Source organism: Lithobates pipiens, unplaced genomic scaffold, assembly GCF_037356315.1.
Source record: "Lithobates pipiens isolate NorthernLeopardFrog02 unplaced genomic scaffold, aLitPip1_a1.2 Scaffold_8, whole genome shotgun sequence".
NCBI lineage: Eukaryota > Metazoa > Chordata > Amphibia > Anura > Ranidae > Lithobates > Lithobates pipiens.
In genome coordinates this window covers 113,505,526-113,524,874 of record NW_027507903.1, presented here as the reverse complement: position 1 = coordinate 113,524,874, position 19,349 = coordinate 113,505,526, and the positions used below count along the sequence as shown (strand labels likewise).

The following is a 19,349-nucleotide window of genomic DNA, read 5'->3' as shown; positions in this document are numbered from 1 at the left end:
TCACTTAGGGGTGTACTCACTTTTGTTGCCAGCAGTTTAGACATTAATGGCTGTGCGTTAAACTATTTTGAGGGGACAGCAAATTTACACTGTTATACAAGCTGCACACTCACTACTTTACATTGTAGCAAAGTGTCATTTCTTCAGTGTTGTCATATGAAAACATATAATAAAATATTTTAAAAAATGTGAGGGGTGTACTCACTTCTGTGAGATACTGTGTGTGTGTATGTATATATATATATATATATATATATATATATATATATACACACACACATATATACACATATATATATATATATATATATATATATATATATATATATATATATTTGTGTATTTTGAATAAAGTGAAGTTATTTGGCGAATGGTGGGTATAGTTATGCTTTGACTATGTAAACTCCTCATGTTTTTAATCCAGGAGCATCCATACTGACAATCTGCTTCCCCCCCTTATCTGAGATGCAGGCGACTATCTTCTTGTTAGGCTGAACATTTCATTATAGCTTCTGTGGGGTCAGACTGTTCTAAGAAATCTTCTCTGTACAGTCATATGGCAGTATGTTTATTTTCAATAATTTCTAAGAACTGAGCTGGATGACAGTCTATGTCATACTTAAATTAACAGACATGTCTAAGCTCACAATCAAATACAGATTCTAGCTCCAACTTTTGCAAGCCGTACACAATAATCTGTTTCTTAAATATAGTACACAGTATATGTTTAGCCTAAAAAATTGGAACTAGATTTAAATGAATAGTTTGTAAAAATGTGAGTCCTTAGGAAAGTATGTATTATCATCTTGTATTGGTTGATCTGATATAACGAATTCAGCAAGTTATTCATTAATCCCCAGCATTTCTCCCCACTTGTCTTTTATTGTGTTTTTTATATTTATTTTTAGCCTCTGGTAATTTCACATTTATCCATTTTTTGAAAGGTTGTGATTTACAGACCGCGACGCTTCACTTTCCATATATTGTTGTGCTTTTCCTGCATTTCCAATACATTTGATTTCTCATCTGGATAATCAGATTGACTGAAGGACATTTATTGATTGGATTCCAGCAGCCACACACAGTATTGTATTAGTCTTGTAATCATGTGTGCCTCTTGGATATTGTTTTTTCTTTGTGACCATAAAAGATCGTTCCAAGCTACTCAGATAATCTTCTATATTCTTGTTCCATTCCAATCATGTTATCATAGCTCCAACAGAGATTTGGTAGGTTCTGTTTTCATGCTTGTATTGGTCAATCGGGTATAATATTCTAAAGTTTAATAAAGTTTAACAATAAAAACAGCAAACTACATGAACGGAAGTGATAAAACAGTGCCCTCGTGTTATCTCCCTGCTATCCTCTGTAAAACCTTCTCCAGCTGTAAAGCAGTCCTCAGATCTCCTATGACTTGTAAGCGGCCTGCTGCATAGGCAGTCATAGGACTCAAATCTCCTTTAATGAGACGCATGAGATCATCTTCTGTCATCATTAGAGTAACATCAGGGTTTCCAGGAAAAACTCCCCAGCCAGAGCTGCCCGACCCTGTAAAAAAAAAAAAGATCATATATGGTTAGTTTAACCAAGATATTGGAATTGTAGGTGGTTTATGGTGCATGTATTCCTCCAAAGGCTTCTTCTATCACTTGAGGACTGATCTACCTGCCATACTTTCCAAGATACTTCCTACCTTGGAGTCTCTTTTCTCCAGCTACAGAAGGAGCGTCCAGTGTGTTCCTAATCCAGCTGTTCTATATAATGGGTTCAATTCACTAACAGTTAAACAACGGATAATAAAAAGTGGTAAAACACTGTATGCAATAACAATTGTGCAAGTTTTCAATTCATTGAGAATTTTGCGTTAAATATCGAAAGCAGTATTTGTTCGATTAAGCGGTAATTACCGCATTGGTTGCTAAGGAGGGGGCCAGAAACATGTTTTGCCTTAAAACACTGCTTCATCAGGGAAGTACAGTACAAAAAGTGTGCTTAAAAGAGAAGTTAGTTAGTTTTTTTTCTCTCAAAATCATACTTGCCTAGGTGGATGCAGAATCGGTCAGATAAGCTCTCTGTGAGAAGAGAGCTGGTGACTGTCAGTCACCGCTTCTCTGCTGCTCCCCCCTCCCCCTTCTGCGCTCACTGGAGCATTTGGCAATGGAGGGGATGGGAGTGGCTAGCTCAGGCTCTCAGTGGTTTGCTGAGAGGCTGAGCCAGGTGGCGGTTCAGGGTTGTGGTCAGATCCTGACTTTATTGTCATGATCTTGCTCCAGCCTGGACCGGCTATGAGACGTCAGCTGACAGCGGGCTTGAGAACTTCCGCTTGGATTGCCTAGTTAATCCGAGTGGAACAGGGGAGTGGGCACCTATAAAAACTAGACACCCCACCCAAATCAATAACAAAGCAAGTATGGGGGGGGGTTTAAACTGGAACTTCCCCTATTGGTTTAAGTTCCGCTTTAGAAGCAGTGATCTCATCAATGATGTCCCTGAAAGACATAAAACAAATAAAACATCCAAAAACTACAATATCAGCTGATTGTACTGGCCTTTGAATAAAACAGGGGAATTGAAGAAAGAGTAAATAGAACAGAGCAGCGGTTTCATACTGTTTATAGGAAGCATTACCTGATGTAAGGTCAATAAAATAGGAAACGCTCTCTCCGCTATTTCTGGTTACAATGAGCTGATAGGAAGAACCCACTTCAGAGACCAGCGATTCTGAAAGTATCCCCTCCAGTTGGGAAGCCATTTGTTGTAATGAGAAATCAGCAACTGAAACAAAAATATATTCGTTTTAGTACAATATAACTGGAGTATGACCTTTCCTATGCAAATTGAATTGTAGCCATAAGAACATGTAGGATAAAATGACCAGATTTTCAAAATGAAATGTAGGGACAACCGACTGATAATGCCCTCAAATAACTGGTCGCAAAATTTTGACACATGAAGCTTTACGTTGTATAAATGTTAAACAGAATAGTTCAACATTACAGAAAAAATGAAAAGGTGAACTAACACCAGACGCCCTCCCCAACCCTGCAAATGAAGTACAGCAAAATTTGGGGGGGGGGGGGGGAGGTGGGGCATACAGCATTAGATCACCTTTTAATTTTTTCTGTAAATGTGGTTTAACACTTAAGAAAAAAACTATGCTAGAAAATATAAAGGTTGACCTTGTCTTCTAATTGTACTCATTCCCTAACATGCTGATCATCTGGCTTCAGTTCTTCTTAAATCACAGACTCAGACAAGCATGCGGGGATTGGACAAAGTTATGGAACGACCGGGTAAAAGAATGAAATGGTTACCCAATATGGTGTTGGACCATCTTTGGCATCCAAGACCGTCTGAATTCTCCCAGGAATTGACACACAAAGTCTTGGATGGTGGATAATGGAATCCGATATCACTCTTCATGCAAAAATTGTTCCAGGTCTCAGAGATGCCAGCGGCATGAAATGAGCCGGAACCTTGACTTTGTCTGCTTGTCAAACCACGATTTGGTCTTGGTAAATGGCGCCGTCTTCTGGAAACAATGTTTGAACCATGGAGTGCACATGGTCGACCAAAATTTGTACATGGTCACTTTCCCTTGTGGGATGGTGGTAGTAGGAGTTTCAAGCCCCCCACTGATTGATTTCAATGGGGGGGATTTTGTGAAATGTCAAAAAAGGTACGTCAATTTGGAATGGTCTAGAAATTCTGGGGGTCCTCTAAGAGTTAATTTATGGTCATCTGAACCTCCAGATTGTTCCAGAAAATCCCAGGACTCTTATCCCTTATCTAAGCAGGAGGCTAAGTGGGGGGAGACGACTTTGCCAGTCGCCAGAAGGATTTTTGAAGAGCGCACTACTGATTTTGTGTACAGTTTCAAAGTATTCATTGATTAACCACTTGACCTCCAGAATATTTACCCCCCCTTCATGACCAGGTCATTGTTAGCTATACGGAAACTGCATTATTTTAACTGACAAATGTGCGGTCAAGGAACGCTGTCCATAAATTAAATGAATGTCGTTTTTTTCCCCCCCACAAATAGAGCTTTCTTTTAGGTGGCATTTGATCACCACTGCATTTATTTTTTTTGCACTATAAACAATGATATTTTTCAAAAAAAACAACAAAAACAATATTTTCTACTTTTTGTGATAAAAAACACATCCAATAAAAAAATTGAAATTTCTTCACAGAGAGGAACTGCAGTCTGCTCACATAATCTGTAATAAAAACATCTTTGCCATTCTGAAGCTTCCCTCCAACCACTTTACATATTATTTTATATATACTGTGATTCTGTACTTGCCAAATATGCTGCAGAAATCTCCCTCCATTGAGTCTGGCTGCAACCATTTTAACTTTGGGCAGCTTAAGCTGCTGCCTATTCACTTCCTGGTGTTCACTGCCAGGTGTTTTTTCACCTTAATGCATTGGATGCATTAAGGTGAAAAAACACGAACCTTTACAACCCCTTTAAACTCAAAACATGTCAACCCTTTCCACACCAGGAAATCGTGTATTGTTTCCATATTTTTTGTCCAAACCCTGTACAGATTGGGATTTCCGCCGTCACTCTGGCTTTACCAATCTGCATTCTTGTGTTCTGGGTTTAACCACAGAAAGCAACAGCGTCAAGTCAGGAGATTGGCTTTTTCAAAAAGGAGGTCAGAAATGTCAGCCTATGTATTTCTTATCCAGCTGGTCTGCAGTCCAGCAATTTACTTGTTTGGGTGTCCTGAAAGGAGGCAATACATGAAGGCAATGTGATATCAGAGCTGATTTGCTCAGCCTACTGTCCCCAAGACACAAAGAAAGATTAATGAAGGAATAGGTAGACACCTCTGCCATTGGTTTAACCTGTCCTATCACTATATCCATTTCTCTGGATCCATTTTCCTCCTGAAAGGAAACCTGTACTGAGAGAAACATGGAGTCTACCACCGCTGACCTCCTTTTGAAAATACTAGTTGCCTGTCAACCACGCTAACCCTTCTACTTCAATACATTCTGAGTCACAGAGCTGCAAAATGCATACACTCCATAAAGCCAGACTTCCTGATCTACACACTGATACTGAAGCTGTTAAACCAGCAACCAAGCAACTAGCATTTTCAGAAGGAGGTCAATATCGGCAGCCTCCAACCCCATCCAGTCTTCCATTACTGATTTAATATCTGTAAACAAAAAGTGCATGCCTTTGTGTTTCCACCTATGACAAACAGGCTAAGCCTTGGACATGAAGTGGTTAAAGAGCTGTTCCAGTAACTCATGTTTTCCATACCCTATCTCACTGGCTATTTATGAGACCATCAGAGTATTCCAGGACAATGAAGGTTCCTCATAAATCAGAAACTATAAGGAAACGTTTTTCTGGCACGAGCACGTGAGCGATAACAGCGGGTCAGTCAATGTCATGGCGAACAGGATGAACACTCGTAATTGATGTGCTGACCTTGACATGATTTAGTAGGGAGATGAATTACTCATGGAGTGATAGGGAAGTACTCCCTTCCATTAATGATGTTCCTTTTTAAGTAAATAAGGTGACCAATCTGCATTTAAAAGGTAACGTTTACAGTCTTTTTACTCAGCTAAAAATATGAGTTATTATTAAATTGTCATTTTAGACGCAACACTCAGTTTTTTTTACATGTATTTTTTTCATATTTTTGTCATTTTGTTATGTACAGAGATTTGTAGATTAGCCACTATAGTGAGCAAACAGTTTGTTTTCAATCACTTAGCCGTAACCCCATTTATAGCCAAATGTCATTGATGCGGATTTCGCCCTCAACTAGCCACTTGCCTTAAACTCTCAAAATGACCTACTAACGGCTAAAACCATTGGACATTATTCTGTACTACTTCTCCTGGATCTCTCTGCTGCCTTTGACACAATGGACCACCCCCTCCTCCTCAATAAACTCCACTCCTTTGGTCTCCATGACTGTACTCTTCGCTGGTTCTCATCCTACCCATCCCACCGCTCCTTCAGTGTCACAACTCTACTTCCTCCTCTCCTCTTCCTTTCTCCATTGGGGTCCCCCAAGGTTCTGTTCTTGGAACTCTCCTTTTGTCAATCTACGCCACCTCCGTGGGTCAGTTGATTGCCTCCCACGGCTTTAAATATCATCTTTACGATGATGACACCTAAATCTATCTCTTCACCCCCCAGCTCTCTCCATCTGTCTCCTCGCACATTACCAACATACTAGCAGACATATCAGCCTGGATGTCACATCACTTCCTCAAACTCAACCTATCCAAAACCAAGCTCATGATATTTTCTCCCTCAGGTGCCTCTTCCCCTGATTTCTCTGTCAATATCAAAGGCTCAACTATCAACTTGTCCCCCCACGCCAAGGTCCTAGGTGTAATCCTGGACTCTGAACTAACCTTTTGGCCCCACATCCTATCGCTATCCAAATTTTGACGCCTCAACCTCTGCAACATCTCCAAGATACGCCCCTTCCTAACCAATGTCATGACAAACCATCTAATCCACTACCTGGTCATCTCCCGCCTTGACTACTGCAACTCCCTCCTCACTGGCTTACCTCTAAATAGGCTATCCCCACTTCAGTCCATCATGAATGCTGCTGCCAGGCTCATCTGCCTCACAAACCGCTCAGCGTGTGCTATACCCCTCTGCCAATCCCTCCATTGGCTGACACTCAGCCACCAATGAAATTCAAGATACTAACTATAACTTACAATGCCATCCACAACCTGGCCCCCAGCTACATCACTAACCTAGTCTCAAAATACCAACCTAATTGTTCTCTTCACTCCTCCCAAGGCCTCCTGCTCTCATACTCCCTTGTCACCTCATCCCACGCTAGCCTTCAGGACTTCTCCAGGGCCTCTCCCATTCTCTGGAATGCTCTACCCCAATTTGTCCAGTTTTCTCCTACTTTATCCACTTTCAGACTATCCCTGAAAACCCATATCTTCAGAGAAGCCTATTTGGCCCCCACTTAACAACTGTACATTTATTCCTCAATCAGCACATCGCCCATAGTTATAGCAGACCTGATCAGACGCTCCATTCACCCCTATGGGGCAGCGGATGTCAGCGGTGACATGCCTGCTGACACCTGCTGCCATCTGATCTGGCCCGCCAAATACAGACTGATGGAAAATAGGACCACCATCTGCCTGGATTTGGCAAGGCGGATGAGATCGGATGAAAACGGACAGGCAGTCTGTTTTCATCCAATCTCCCCATAGAGGAAAACTGGACTCGGACAAGCCTGTCTCAGCACAGTGAGTGGAGACAGACCTATCATACGCCTGCTCAGCGGAGATCATCGGATCGATCACCCGCTGAGCAAACGGAGTTCATACACAGGCAAGCCCGTGTGAAAGGAGTCTTAAGAACAACAAGATTGTTGGTGCCACAACATACAAAAATATAGTGACATACCTCGGTACAAGGAAGTGACAGCAGGGCTAATCGGCAAAGGCTGATTAGGCAGAAATACAATACTAAAGATACCTAATATGTAATAGTGCGTGACAGCAGAGAAAAAATTTGAGAAGAAGAATGGGAAAGAAAGGGAGAAGGGTTCCTGTGTAAAAATGTGTATTACAGGTATGCATGTGTAAAAGTTCTTCTAGCTTGTTTTTATTGTGTTGTACATGCATACAACACTGTTCAGCAACAACGTTTTTTTTTTTTAAATCTATATAATGTACATTCCTGTGTATACAGGCACATTAAAAACCATGGGCTTGGAACATTGGCAGAGGATTTGGTCCCAAGCAGCAAAGAGCTCACTCTGCACACTCTACAAGGAAAATATCTACAAAATCCTGTACTTCTGGTACATGACTCCAGATGTGCTACACGCCATTTACCCCACCAGCTCCGACCGCTGCTGGCGCTGTTTAGGGGATAAAGGTACCCTCCTCCATATATAATGGAGCTGTCCATTGATCACTCCTTTCTGGACCTCAGTTCAGCAACCGCTGGTCCGACTTCTCGGAGGGCTGATCCCTATCACCCCGAAATTCTTCATACTGGGCCTGTCACCACTGAAAGTTCCAGTGCCCTATAAGAAACTAGTACGTCACATCCTCACAGCAGCCCGCTGACTAGTGGTGGTAAACTGGAAGCGGCACTCACCCCCCTCACCAGAGGTCCTACATGCCAGGATTAAGGACGTAGAAATGATGGAAAGAATGACCGCTAGAATGCAGGATAGACTGGAGGCCCATGATAAGGTCTGGGGGTTGTGGCACCTCCGGGAGGACCCACCATAAACAGGTAAGACAAGCCAACGTGATGACCTCTTACTCTTCTTTCACCTCCTCTTGTTACGAGTCCCCTAGCGACTCCTATGATCACTTACACAAGTTATTACACTTTGTTGACGACAGTACTGGAGCACCCACATTGAACAAACAGTCGCAAAACATTCAAACATACCTGTAATGTATTGTACTTAGTTATGTCATACTGTGTATAAAAATAAAAACTGTTATTTGGAAAAAAAAAAAAAAAAAACATGGGCTGCATTTAAATCAGTAAAAAATAAAGCCTGAATGCCTAAAAACTTGGCGTTTTTTAGGTATCTGTGTAGAAAAGGGCTAATAGATATGAATAATTTGGACTTTTTCATTTAAGGTGTTTCTTGCTTATGAATCATATATATTAAAGTACAACATCCCTAAATCTCTGCATTACTGAAGCTCCTCACCTGGAGATGGTGAGGAGTCTGTTGCTGCTACGGTTTGCTGGACCACTGATACAAGCTGTGCAACCATTTGCTCCAATCCACCAGCGGGGCCCAAAGCTGGTGGGGTGATGGGAACATTCACATTCTCTTCATGGGGTCGTAGTACAGCCTTCAGCTGCAGCTCTGTATAATCAATACATACCCCATATACCTTCACCTGTTCATTAATATCTTCCTGTAATATACGAGAAGAAAATATCAAAATGATCTGTAAAGCCATTAGAGAAACATATACTGTTGAAGAAAACAAACTCCAAGCGGATTATGCACAACCAGTCTAGGTTCCACAAGAATGTCAACAGCCTCCCTATACAAAACACTTTGCCTGCAAAAAAAGAATTCTGGAAAGTTTACAATGTGTCTGAGGAAGTTGTTGCCTTCCATACTTTATAAGGAGGAACTTCCACCTACCAAAGAATGTTAACCGTGCTTTCTCTTTACCTTTGGTGCCCTTTTTATGCTGCCAGAATATACCGTGTTTACAAGCCTAATGGGTCCAGCGTTATCCTCATCTCTCACATTGATCTCCCAAGGCCTTGTTCACCCGGGTGAGCCACCGGGTGATGCGTGCAGGTAGCCCATGTAAATATATCAGGATGCAACATGAGTAAATAAATGCATTTTTTTTATGACTGACTGGATGTAAAATGTACAAAAAAGAAGTGCTGTAACTCCTATGCCAAGATCACTAAGAAACAGCAGCTAATTGACTATTCAAAGTGATATTAAACCCTTTTTTTCTAATTCTAAAAGATAAAAGTCCAAACTCACCTATTATGTGTAATCCTTATCCATTTATCATGTCCTGGGGGCTACTAAAGCTGCTGCCCTCTTTGTGGGTATCTCCCTTAGCTGACCGGGTGCCAAGGAGCCACCCATGCTTGCGTGTTCCTGTGCCAAGCTGTGTGCATCCACAGACACACACTGCCCAGTTCCTTCTGCCTCCCAGCAGTTTCCCTGATGGCAGCAGGAGCCTAGCATTCTACTCTCTCAGAGTCTAATGTGTAGCAAAGAGGCTCGGGGGCTATTGTTGGATGATCCTGAAGCCAGCTGCAATGATGAGGATAGCAGACAAGTAATTGGTGATGGGTCGGGGTATCGCATCTACTGGGCTGTTTTTTTTTATCCAAATTCTGTGATAAGGTACAGAACATTAAGCCTTACAGGTTTTTAATTATCCTCACTCTTGATGGCCTTTCACAATTCCAGCCTCTCAAAAGATTATACCATCATTGACATCTTGAATACAATACAGAATCTTTTTTTTGGTTTGTTTTTTTAACAAAGCAAACATATGGTATTAAGAAACTACGGGATGCAGGAACATGCTGGAAAACAAGCCACAGGGTGACCTAGAGAGACAAAGAGGGCCATACTGTCCCAGGGCCATCTGGGGTGGAGTAACCCACCAGGAAAAACATTTCATAGGAAGAGATATCTCCTCTTTTATGAGCCAGCCTATATCATGACCCATGACTTTTAGCATGTATTACATCCATTATAAATTGTGCGTATTTCCTGACCAGAAAGAAAAAACGTGAATGGAAATGAAAAAAAAAAGAAGGGGGGGGGGGAGGCGGTGGATTGATGGAAGTTCCACTCTAAGTGAATGTAATAACAACATTCAATGACATGTGCCTTGCAGATTTCTATGTAATCAGGCTCAGCCTAGGATGTATGTGTTACCAGTAAAATTGCATAGACAGCCATGTTATCATCTTATCACACTTAAGGCTGCATTCACACCTGAGCATTTTCAGCTCAAAAAACGACAGAAAAAACACCCAAAAACCTCCCCAAAAAACACCCAACAAACAAAATCCCATTCATTTCAATGGCACCTGTTCACATCTGAATGTTTAGTCACCTGAAGCAAAAAACGCCTGAAGAACACCTTAAGCTCAAAAAAGAACATGAGCTTCTTTGGGGCAGATTACAGGAGTTTTTCTGCCTTTTTTCATTGGTGACCTGCACAAAATCGTGGTCAAAACTTGGAAAAATCACGGGACTTTGGGTAAAACTTTTTTGACCTTCTTGGATGGAGTAATGGAGTCTTATAACCCGTCGGTTCTTTTTTTTACCATCAGTGTCCCATTGGGGAGGTTTCCCTTCACTTCCTGTCCCATAGCCAAAAAAGGAAGCTTGAAAAAATCCCTGCAAATAGAGAGAATTTCTTGGGGCTCCCAGGTCACCAGACTTAGTGTCCCCGTTGGAAGATTTCCCTCTATTAAAGTTTTGGGGACAACCCAAAATTGGGGATTTTCCTTTACTTTCAATGGTAATGCTAAACAGGACTAATAGAAAAGGCAAATCCCCTTTAAAGTATCTTATTACTGATGGAATGGTCAGTCCTGAATGTCACTCACAAGCTTGAACCACGCAGTTCATATGTTTTCATTGATAACTTACCAGGTTGGCTTTAGGGTGCCGCGTCCCTATTTGAATTTGCAAATACATTTTTTATTTTTTTTTTACCTCCTAGGTATGGCGGGATTTTAATGGCATAAATCTATGTATAAATTAAAATATAAAGTTTAATACATTTTTCTAAAAGACAACAAACTATTTTTCATTAAAAATCATGTTTGTCAGTGCATGAATTGTTTACACCTGCCTTTCTCAACCTTTTCAACACAGAGGACCCCTTGAAATAGTTCTCCAGTCTCAGGGAACCCCTGCTAAAAATTTGAAATCTACAACTCATGATACATTAGTGCGATGGTCAGTGGGAAGAATGGTCCTTACACTTGTGGTCATTGGGAAAAAATACCTCCTTACAGATAGCTAAAAAGATCAATGGTGTGAGTGGGAACTTATCTGAGAGGCAGAAATTGCCCAATGCTGAAGGAACCCCTAGCAACCTCTGGAGGAACCCTGGTTGAGAATCACTGGTTTATACCATCAAGCCAATTACAGTATACAAACTTATGTCCAGTTATATGTCTGAGCAGTATGCATTTGATATTAGTTTCTCAACGTGTTTCTTGGACTTCTTCAGGAGCTTACTAGCGGAACTTTTGTGTACTTCACTGGATGGGATTGGGTCTAGGGAGAGCCAGACCAATATCCCCTAAGGGATACCAGAACTGGCAGAATGCAACATGGGGAGCCACACAAATAAAATATAGTATATATGGAAAATGTTATGAATTATTTTTATAGTATGTGGTTTACATGAATCACAATATTGAATACATTATGGCATATGCTAAAAAAGAACCGCATTAATCCACCTTTGCGTGTCATTGAGGGGCGTTTAACCATCCACAATTGTTTAAACACATGATCTTGGTATGCAAATGCAGTCTGTATAGATTTCCCCAGCAGCCTCCTAATGCGACTATTTTTGACACATTTATAAATAAATGGACACAGTTAAAAAAAAAAGTATAGAACACTTACAAAAATATTATTTAAAAGCGCTGGTTGGAATAAAGCAATGACTTTGGCAATAGCTGGACACTAACGCGTTTCATCAGAAATGACATCCCCATAGGGATCATCCTAGTGACTGTCACTTGTTGCTTGACTAGCATCTCAAGCACTCGTGTGGACTTTGTATCTATATGGGTTTAGGATTGGTGGCCCGCTGTGGACTCTTATGTTATGCATTTTCACGATTTACATTATGTTTATGAGACATTCACTCGTCTTCATTTTAGTTTTTGTTTCATTATGATCTATTTATATCCATATGATCATGTTTTATATATGCTCATTTAACGCAGCACTTTATTATTCTTGTATTTTACACAATAATTGTCATTTGTGGTGCTGGCAGCTTTTTTCCTTTATCTAATGATTTCTCTGACAGTGTGATGGCAGTTCATAGCAGTCGGAGGGTGCAGGGAAGACAAGCACTGACTACTTATAGGCACTACCTTAAAGTGAACCCTTTTTTTATTTCATGCCTACCCCTTCTGTTATCGCTTGCATGGATACTACACTCGTAGCACAATGCATACATAAAAATTCAACAGCATGGCAATACAGAACATCAATACAGCATCAGAACCCCCTAATAAAAAATATTTCCATGGACAGGAAGGATTTGTGTCAGCCTGACAGAATTAAATTGATTTTATGCCCGCTCACCTTCAGATGTTCTGCAAGCTGGACCCGGCCTCCATAGATCTCCCTTAGATACTTGCGCCCCAAGCTCTGTGCCAGGAGGTTCTCTGCTGTGTGCTGGATTACAAAGTTTAGATCCTGGACAGACATGAGTGATAGAATAGGGTCACACACCCTGAAATGGACATCTGCCTTCAGTGACACCAGCACATCATCTCGAGATTTCACCTAGAAATAAACATTTATGTGTAAAAGCAGTAACAACAAATTAACAAAAAAGCATTGCAATGAGTGTACACCAGCTGGGTTTCTTCCTATAGACATAATCAACATGGCGTCCGAAGGGTCATGGGGCATGCTCGGAATCAATGCTCACCAAACACGGAATTAGCAGAAGGGGCCCAAAGGGTGGCGCTTAAGAGCTAAAATTCCTCGTAGTACGTTGCTACATTTGTGCTTGTGGCACGACAATTGTGTACTGTTAGTATGCAAGACAAGATCCTGGCACTAGTATGCAAGACAAGATCCTGGCACTAGTATGCAAGACAAGATCCTGGCACACGCCCTTTTGACAAAAATCAGACGCTCAAGTAGGCCAACAATCGCACAGTGTGTACGAGGCTTAAGACTGGCCATATATTATACAATTTTCTTGTATAATTTTCCTTTAGATTTACCAAAATCATATAATACTGGGTCAAACCTAAACACTTTCAGTTTGCATGCAATCGGGAAGGCGCTTGCACTACATAGTTGAAGGTAAGTCAATAGGAATTTGAATAAGAACATTGTACAATGTATGGCCAGTTTAACTGAGACAGATTTGTACAGGTCTGAGACTGGATTTACCTCTGGAAATGAGACAGATTTTAATGCAAAACAGATGCATAATTAAAACATGGTTAGAGGCAAGTTGTTTTTTCTACTACAGTGCTTCCTAAAAGAAGCTAAAGAAAGAACTGAATTACGAAGCCTAATTACCGTATCTCTCAAGTTTGTCTCAAATTGTCTCACTGCTCCTGTTCGGCATTACCTGGCTATGCAATAGAATTGATGGAACACAAGGGGGCGCCAACTCAGCGTACTATCATTAGATGTTTATTGTGATGAAAAGCCAAATACACACAGAGAAAAGTGTAAAAACTGCACGTAAATCTGTAATTACAGTAATTCTTAGTCCTTTCTACTGAGAAGTTACATATTTAATAGCTTCATACACTTCTGTATCTGCTTCCTTCCCTTTAATATTTTTTTAAGTTTTGATAGACACCCTGTTTACAGTTTGTTCCCCCTAGGGGTAAATAGGGTTGTTTTGTCCAGTATTAATCTGAGTACTATAAGACTTCTACCAACGCAATTATATTACAGAATATATTTTGTTATATGTATTTTTATCCTCTCTCTTCTTATTGTGCTAATCTTGATGTATAAGCCAATACATTTTTATTTATTTTTTTAAGTTTTTTAAAGAAGAAGAAAAAACTGCATGTAAATAGCCATGTACAAGGGACAAGCCACCACGAGGAGCCACAAAAGACTGCCCTGGCAAAGCGCAGGGTTCTTCTGACTTCCGGCCTTGGTAGTTTGGGCTTCCCATGTAGTGACAACATGCTAGTTACATGCAGTTTTTACCCTTTTCTCATGTAGTGTAGGTGTGTATTTGTTTTTTTTATCACATTAAACATCTAATGATACTGCAATGAGTTGTCGCTCCCTTGTGTTTCTTCGTACTCCTGTCTCAGGAGGTTCCTAGTGGAGTACTTTACCCATCCTACCTGCGCAACTTCACGAACTGTATATGCAGCATGCATGGACTTATCTCCATTCAGAGACTATTTTTTTGTAAGTGTACCTTCTTACATTAATAGTCTGCTTTGTACTGGCCTTGGCAATTGCCCTTAGAAATGACCCCAATATCTCTGGTATTCACCATAAAATCAGCCAATTTGCCGATGACACCCTCTTGACTCTGACCGATCCCCTGATCACTCTCCCTAATCTCCAATCTTTTCTCCTGTTTCTCAGCATTCTCGGAGCTTTAAGTCAACCCCCACAAGACTACTGCCTTGAACATATACTTCCCACCCCCTACAGTGGTGCAGCTGCAAGCCTTTTTCCCGTATCGCAGGAACTCCTCCTCCCTCGATTACTTTGGCATCAAGTCTCCCCACTGCTCATCCCTTTTTTACACCAATTACTATCCTCTACTGCGTTCACGTACGTCCTTAAAGAAATCTTGGCAGTTTCCTTCTTTGTCATGGATAGGCCACATCCATGTAGTCAAGATGATTATCCTCTCCAAAGTTCTCTACTATTTTTGTACCCTCCCAGTCCATGCTCCGTCCATCGGGTATTGCAGAATAAGACCCTATCCTTCATCTGGGCTCCTCAGCGTCCCCAGGCAGTCTGGGCCTCTCCTGAGAGCTAACTGGTTGCCACTCCCTTCTGCAGGACCAACTTTCTCCCCACCTCGACCTGTATCAGGGGTATCCAAGGAACTAGTACACGCAACTCCCTTTGTCGATACTCTGTGCACCTGCATCTAGGGCCCCAGTTAGCTGGCCCTTGGGCACAGAAATATACATGGACCCCTGGGTTTTCCCATGTGGTCGCCTGGTGGATAGCTTATACCAATAACAGTTGGTTCACTGTTTTACTTACTATACCCCTGGGCGGGTGAACATTTGTACGTTTATTAAAATTGTATTCTTTTTTTACAATAAAAATTATTGTACCAGAAAAGTTTACAACATCTTTTAACTGCTTTCATCTTTAATCGAATGTCATGAAATCAGTCTAAATGGATCCAAAAAAGATTGATATTTGCTTGAATTTTGAAATAGATTTTTTGTTATATATTTTATATAATATTTTGTAATATTTATAAAAATATTTTTGAAATATTGAAACAACTGGCTCATTGAAGATTATTAATAAATGTATGGCATCATTTACAAGAGGAGAAGGGGACCCAGCTTCTTATACAGTATATACACGTATCAGTCAGAATAAACGGTTTCAATATTTTAAGCAAAACTAACATTATATATTTTTTAACATCCAGCCTTTTAACTGACTTTGTGGCATTATATGGAAGAAGAGGAGAATTGGTCGAGGGGAATTCCAGTTATTTTGGAGAGATTGATTTTGACCCAAAGGAAGCATGTCTGTGTCAATACTGGTCAAACAAACCAATCCCTTTATGCACAAAATGACTGTTTTCATAGCATCAGTTGAAAATCTAGCAGAAATAATTTGCTGAATTGTTTTCAGATGTGGTCTAAAAGTATGTCTTCAGCGAGAACATAACCGATAACGGTCACAACACACAACACATGACACATATTCTAACCTCTATCTTAGGTTAGGTTGTGAGACCTAATTAATCTGAGATCATGCATCGAATCTCCAAAACCACACAAAAAAAAAAAATAGAACATCATAAGACTAAAATGCTACACAGTAAGCAAAAAAGAAAACCCAAACTGAAACATCTCAGCGTTGAATAGAATCTCTCAGGTACTGCCGCTGAACATAACCTATTCAAAAGAATAGGCATGGCACATGGTTGCGGTGAGGTGGGTCGGCATTTTTAGGGTTAAAAACAAGCAGTGAGGAGACAACATATCACCGCCTGTCAAACACCTCTGAAAAATGGTCTACCACAGATTTAGAGGAGCAGCCATAAATGAGAACAAGCCTTTAGAAACACAAAGGAGCTTCAGTATTAATTGTAGAGTTACAGTCTGTGTACATCAGTGTGCGAACAGCGAATTTACAATACTAACCTGCAAACCTGTACTCACCTTAGAGGGCTGTATACTGAATGCTCTGGATCTCATGTCCACCCTCTGAAACTGGTCAATAAGTGGGACAACCAGAACCAGGCCTGGACCTTTGGGTGGCTGTACCCGTCCGAGACGAAATATCACCACCCGCTCATAATCATAAACAATCTGTTAAAAGTTACAAAACATTGAAGTATGACTTCATTATAACACCTTATGAATGGTAGAAAGCTATATAACTATTGCATGAGAACTGCACCTAATACTAGAAATGTTTTCATATAACTGTATTAAATAAATCAAAATGATATATTGTGGAGATGTGACCCCAGGTGCATATGAGCAGTGTATGCCTGATTTTGGCAGGAATACTAATTGCACACCTGTGGGCTGGGTTCATAAAGGTCCCAGGAAGAGAAGTCTGGGAGTCTGGCCTAAGAGGTCGGGAGGGTTCCAGTAGGAGGTGGCTCCAGGAGAAGGAGACAGGAGGTCTCGGAGTCTAATGCCCTGTACACACGGTCAGAAATTCAGACGGAAAAGATCTGATCGGATTATATGGTCAGAAAATCAGATCGTGTGTGGGCTCTACTGGACTTTTACCGTCGGAATATTCAGGACCTCAAATATTCTGACAACAAAATCCGATCGGACTTTTTCCGATCGTTTGTAGACAATTGCGATCGGACAAAGTGCCACGCATGCTCAGATCCAATTAGGAGAACAAAACTATTGGCTACTAGCCACACCGTAGTCCCATCGCAACAAACGAAAGTCATCATGTTCCGAACAATCGGATTTTGCAACACCAGTTTCGGACAAAATTTTGTTGTCGGCATGTCCGACCATGTGTACGGGGGCTAAGACTGCAGATGGCAGTCTGTGTATACGTCTGAAGCAGGCAGGTGTAGCCTGTGACCAAAACAGCACGAAGCTGACAGTGAGTAAGCCAGGAGGCTATCGTTTGGTTATACAGTGATGGTGGAACCCCCTGCGAGGGAAGATTACTGTTTTTTTGAACTTTTTCGTTACCTTTAAATAAAAGTGGGCTGCCATGCCCTAAAGTGAAGTCTGGAGTGCCACGTTTCTGGAAAACTGCATGCACCACTTGAACCTAATCACCCCAGATCGTCACAATTATATAGATAGATATATATATATATATATATATATATATATATATATATATATATATATATATATATATATATATATATGTATGTATGTATGTATGTATATATATATATATATATATATATATATATACACACACACACACACAGATATTATATATATATATATATATATATATATATATATATATATATATATATATATATATATATCTCTATCCGGTGCATAGGGAAGGGGGGAAGGGTTATATTTGGCTGCTGTGGCTCAGGGAGAAGCACATATATGGCTGGTTGTGTTGATGGGAGAATTGCTTCCTTCTTATCCCCCCGCAGAGCCATTGTGCACTCCCGGGGGGGGCAGAGCCGTCCCTGCTGGGAGAACTCTATCATTTTTGATAGCGGTTATAGCTGATGGCAATAATTGCATTTAAATATTCAATATGCTGGTTGTACAATCAGCCTGTCCTGCCCATCTATGGACGGCTTAAGATGACTACTTACATTGGTTGTAAAAGATGAGAGGGTTTAGTTCTGCTTAAATTAAATTCATCTGTTAATTCCTCCTTTATAAGTGTGTAGGGTGGCAGCTCCTCCTCTCGGTGTGCCACCATAGGAATCCACTTCTTATTGTGGCACATCTGCAAGCAGCACGGTTCTTCCCTGCCCCCTACTGCCTTGTCATGGGATTTTATTGACAGCATATGGCTTCCACCTCTATCAATCGGGCAGACTGATAGCAGAGGGAGCATATGGCTTCCACTGCTGTCATTCAAATCCTGTGACAAGGCAGTGGGGGCAGGGCAGACAGAGGAGAGAGAGCGGAGAGTCTCTGCTCTTGTGCACATCGCTGGATCAAGATCAGGCTCAGGTAAGTATTGGGGGGCTGGGGAGTTGAACAAAGAAGGTTTTTCTTAACCCTTGAGGCAGAAAATGTATTAAGGTAAAAAAGACCTTCTCCCTTTACAACCACTTTAATATAATTTGGACACTTATCTAAATATTTTATTATTTTAACAAGGAATTATTTAAGTTTTTTTAAAACAAAACAGTCAGTATGATTTTAATGGATCTAAGCAAATGAATTGAAAATAAGTGATCTGTGGGTTTGATGTACAGATAGAGTCGCCACCTCATCCCTTTAAAACCAAACCCATAATAATTACAGTCTCTGTGGCTGATTAAGGTGATAATTAAACTCACTTGGTGCCTTATCTGCATTCAATTAGCCTCAGACCATTTTTTCCCTTGGTGGAGTATTTTCATATTTCAGTGTGTGTTTTATTGGTCACAGCATACATTGTCATTATTATAGATTGCCATTATTTTATTACACGATTTAAATCACATTGTGCCTAGTGTACTTGTTTGTAGCCTAAATACTGAAATTTGCACTTAAAAATGTAGTTTGGTAACTTTTGTAAAATGCCAGTAAAAACTTGGCTGTGTCAGTAAATTTTGGGTGTAGTGTCAGTAAACCTCAATATGGTAAATTGGCGACCCTGCAATAGGGTTTCCACCTCATCCCTGTAAAACCGAACATATGCTGATTACACAGGTTCTGTGGCTGATTAAGGCGGTAATTAAACTCACTTGATGCTTTTATCTGAATTAAATTA

At 40.6% G+C, this 19,349-nt stretch overlaps 1 protein-coding gene across 2 annotated transcripts in view; it reads right to left on the bottom strand.

The window, feature by feature from the left end:
* Positions 1 to 552: 552 nt before the first annotated feature.
* Positions 553 to 19,349, bottom strand: part of STOML1 (stomatin like 1) — a 37,372-nt gene continuing 18,575 nt past the window's right edge. For both annotated transcript variants that reach the window (XM_077472652.1, XM_077472653.1), the window contains exons 4-8: positions 16,622 to 16,771; positions 12,840 to 13,043; positions 8,706 to 8,919; positions 2,629 to 2,775; positions 553 to 1,548 (exon numbers count right to left, since the gene is read on the bottom strand). In XM_077472652.1, the coding sequence (XP_077328778.1) occupies positions 1,349 to 1,548; positions 2,629 to 2,775; positions 8,706 to 8,919; positions 12,840 to 13,043; positions 16,622 to 16,771 (915 nt within the window). In that variant the 3' untranslated portion in view covers positions 553 to 1,348. The remainder of the gene's footprint in view (positions 1,549 to 2,628; positions 2,776 to 8,705; positions 8,920 to 12,839; positions 13,044 to 16,621; positions 16,772 to 19,349) is intronic.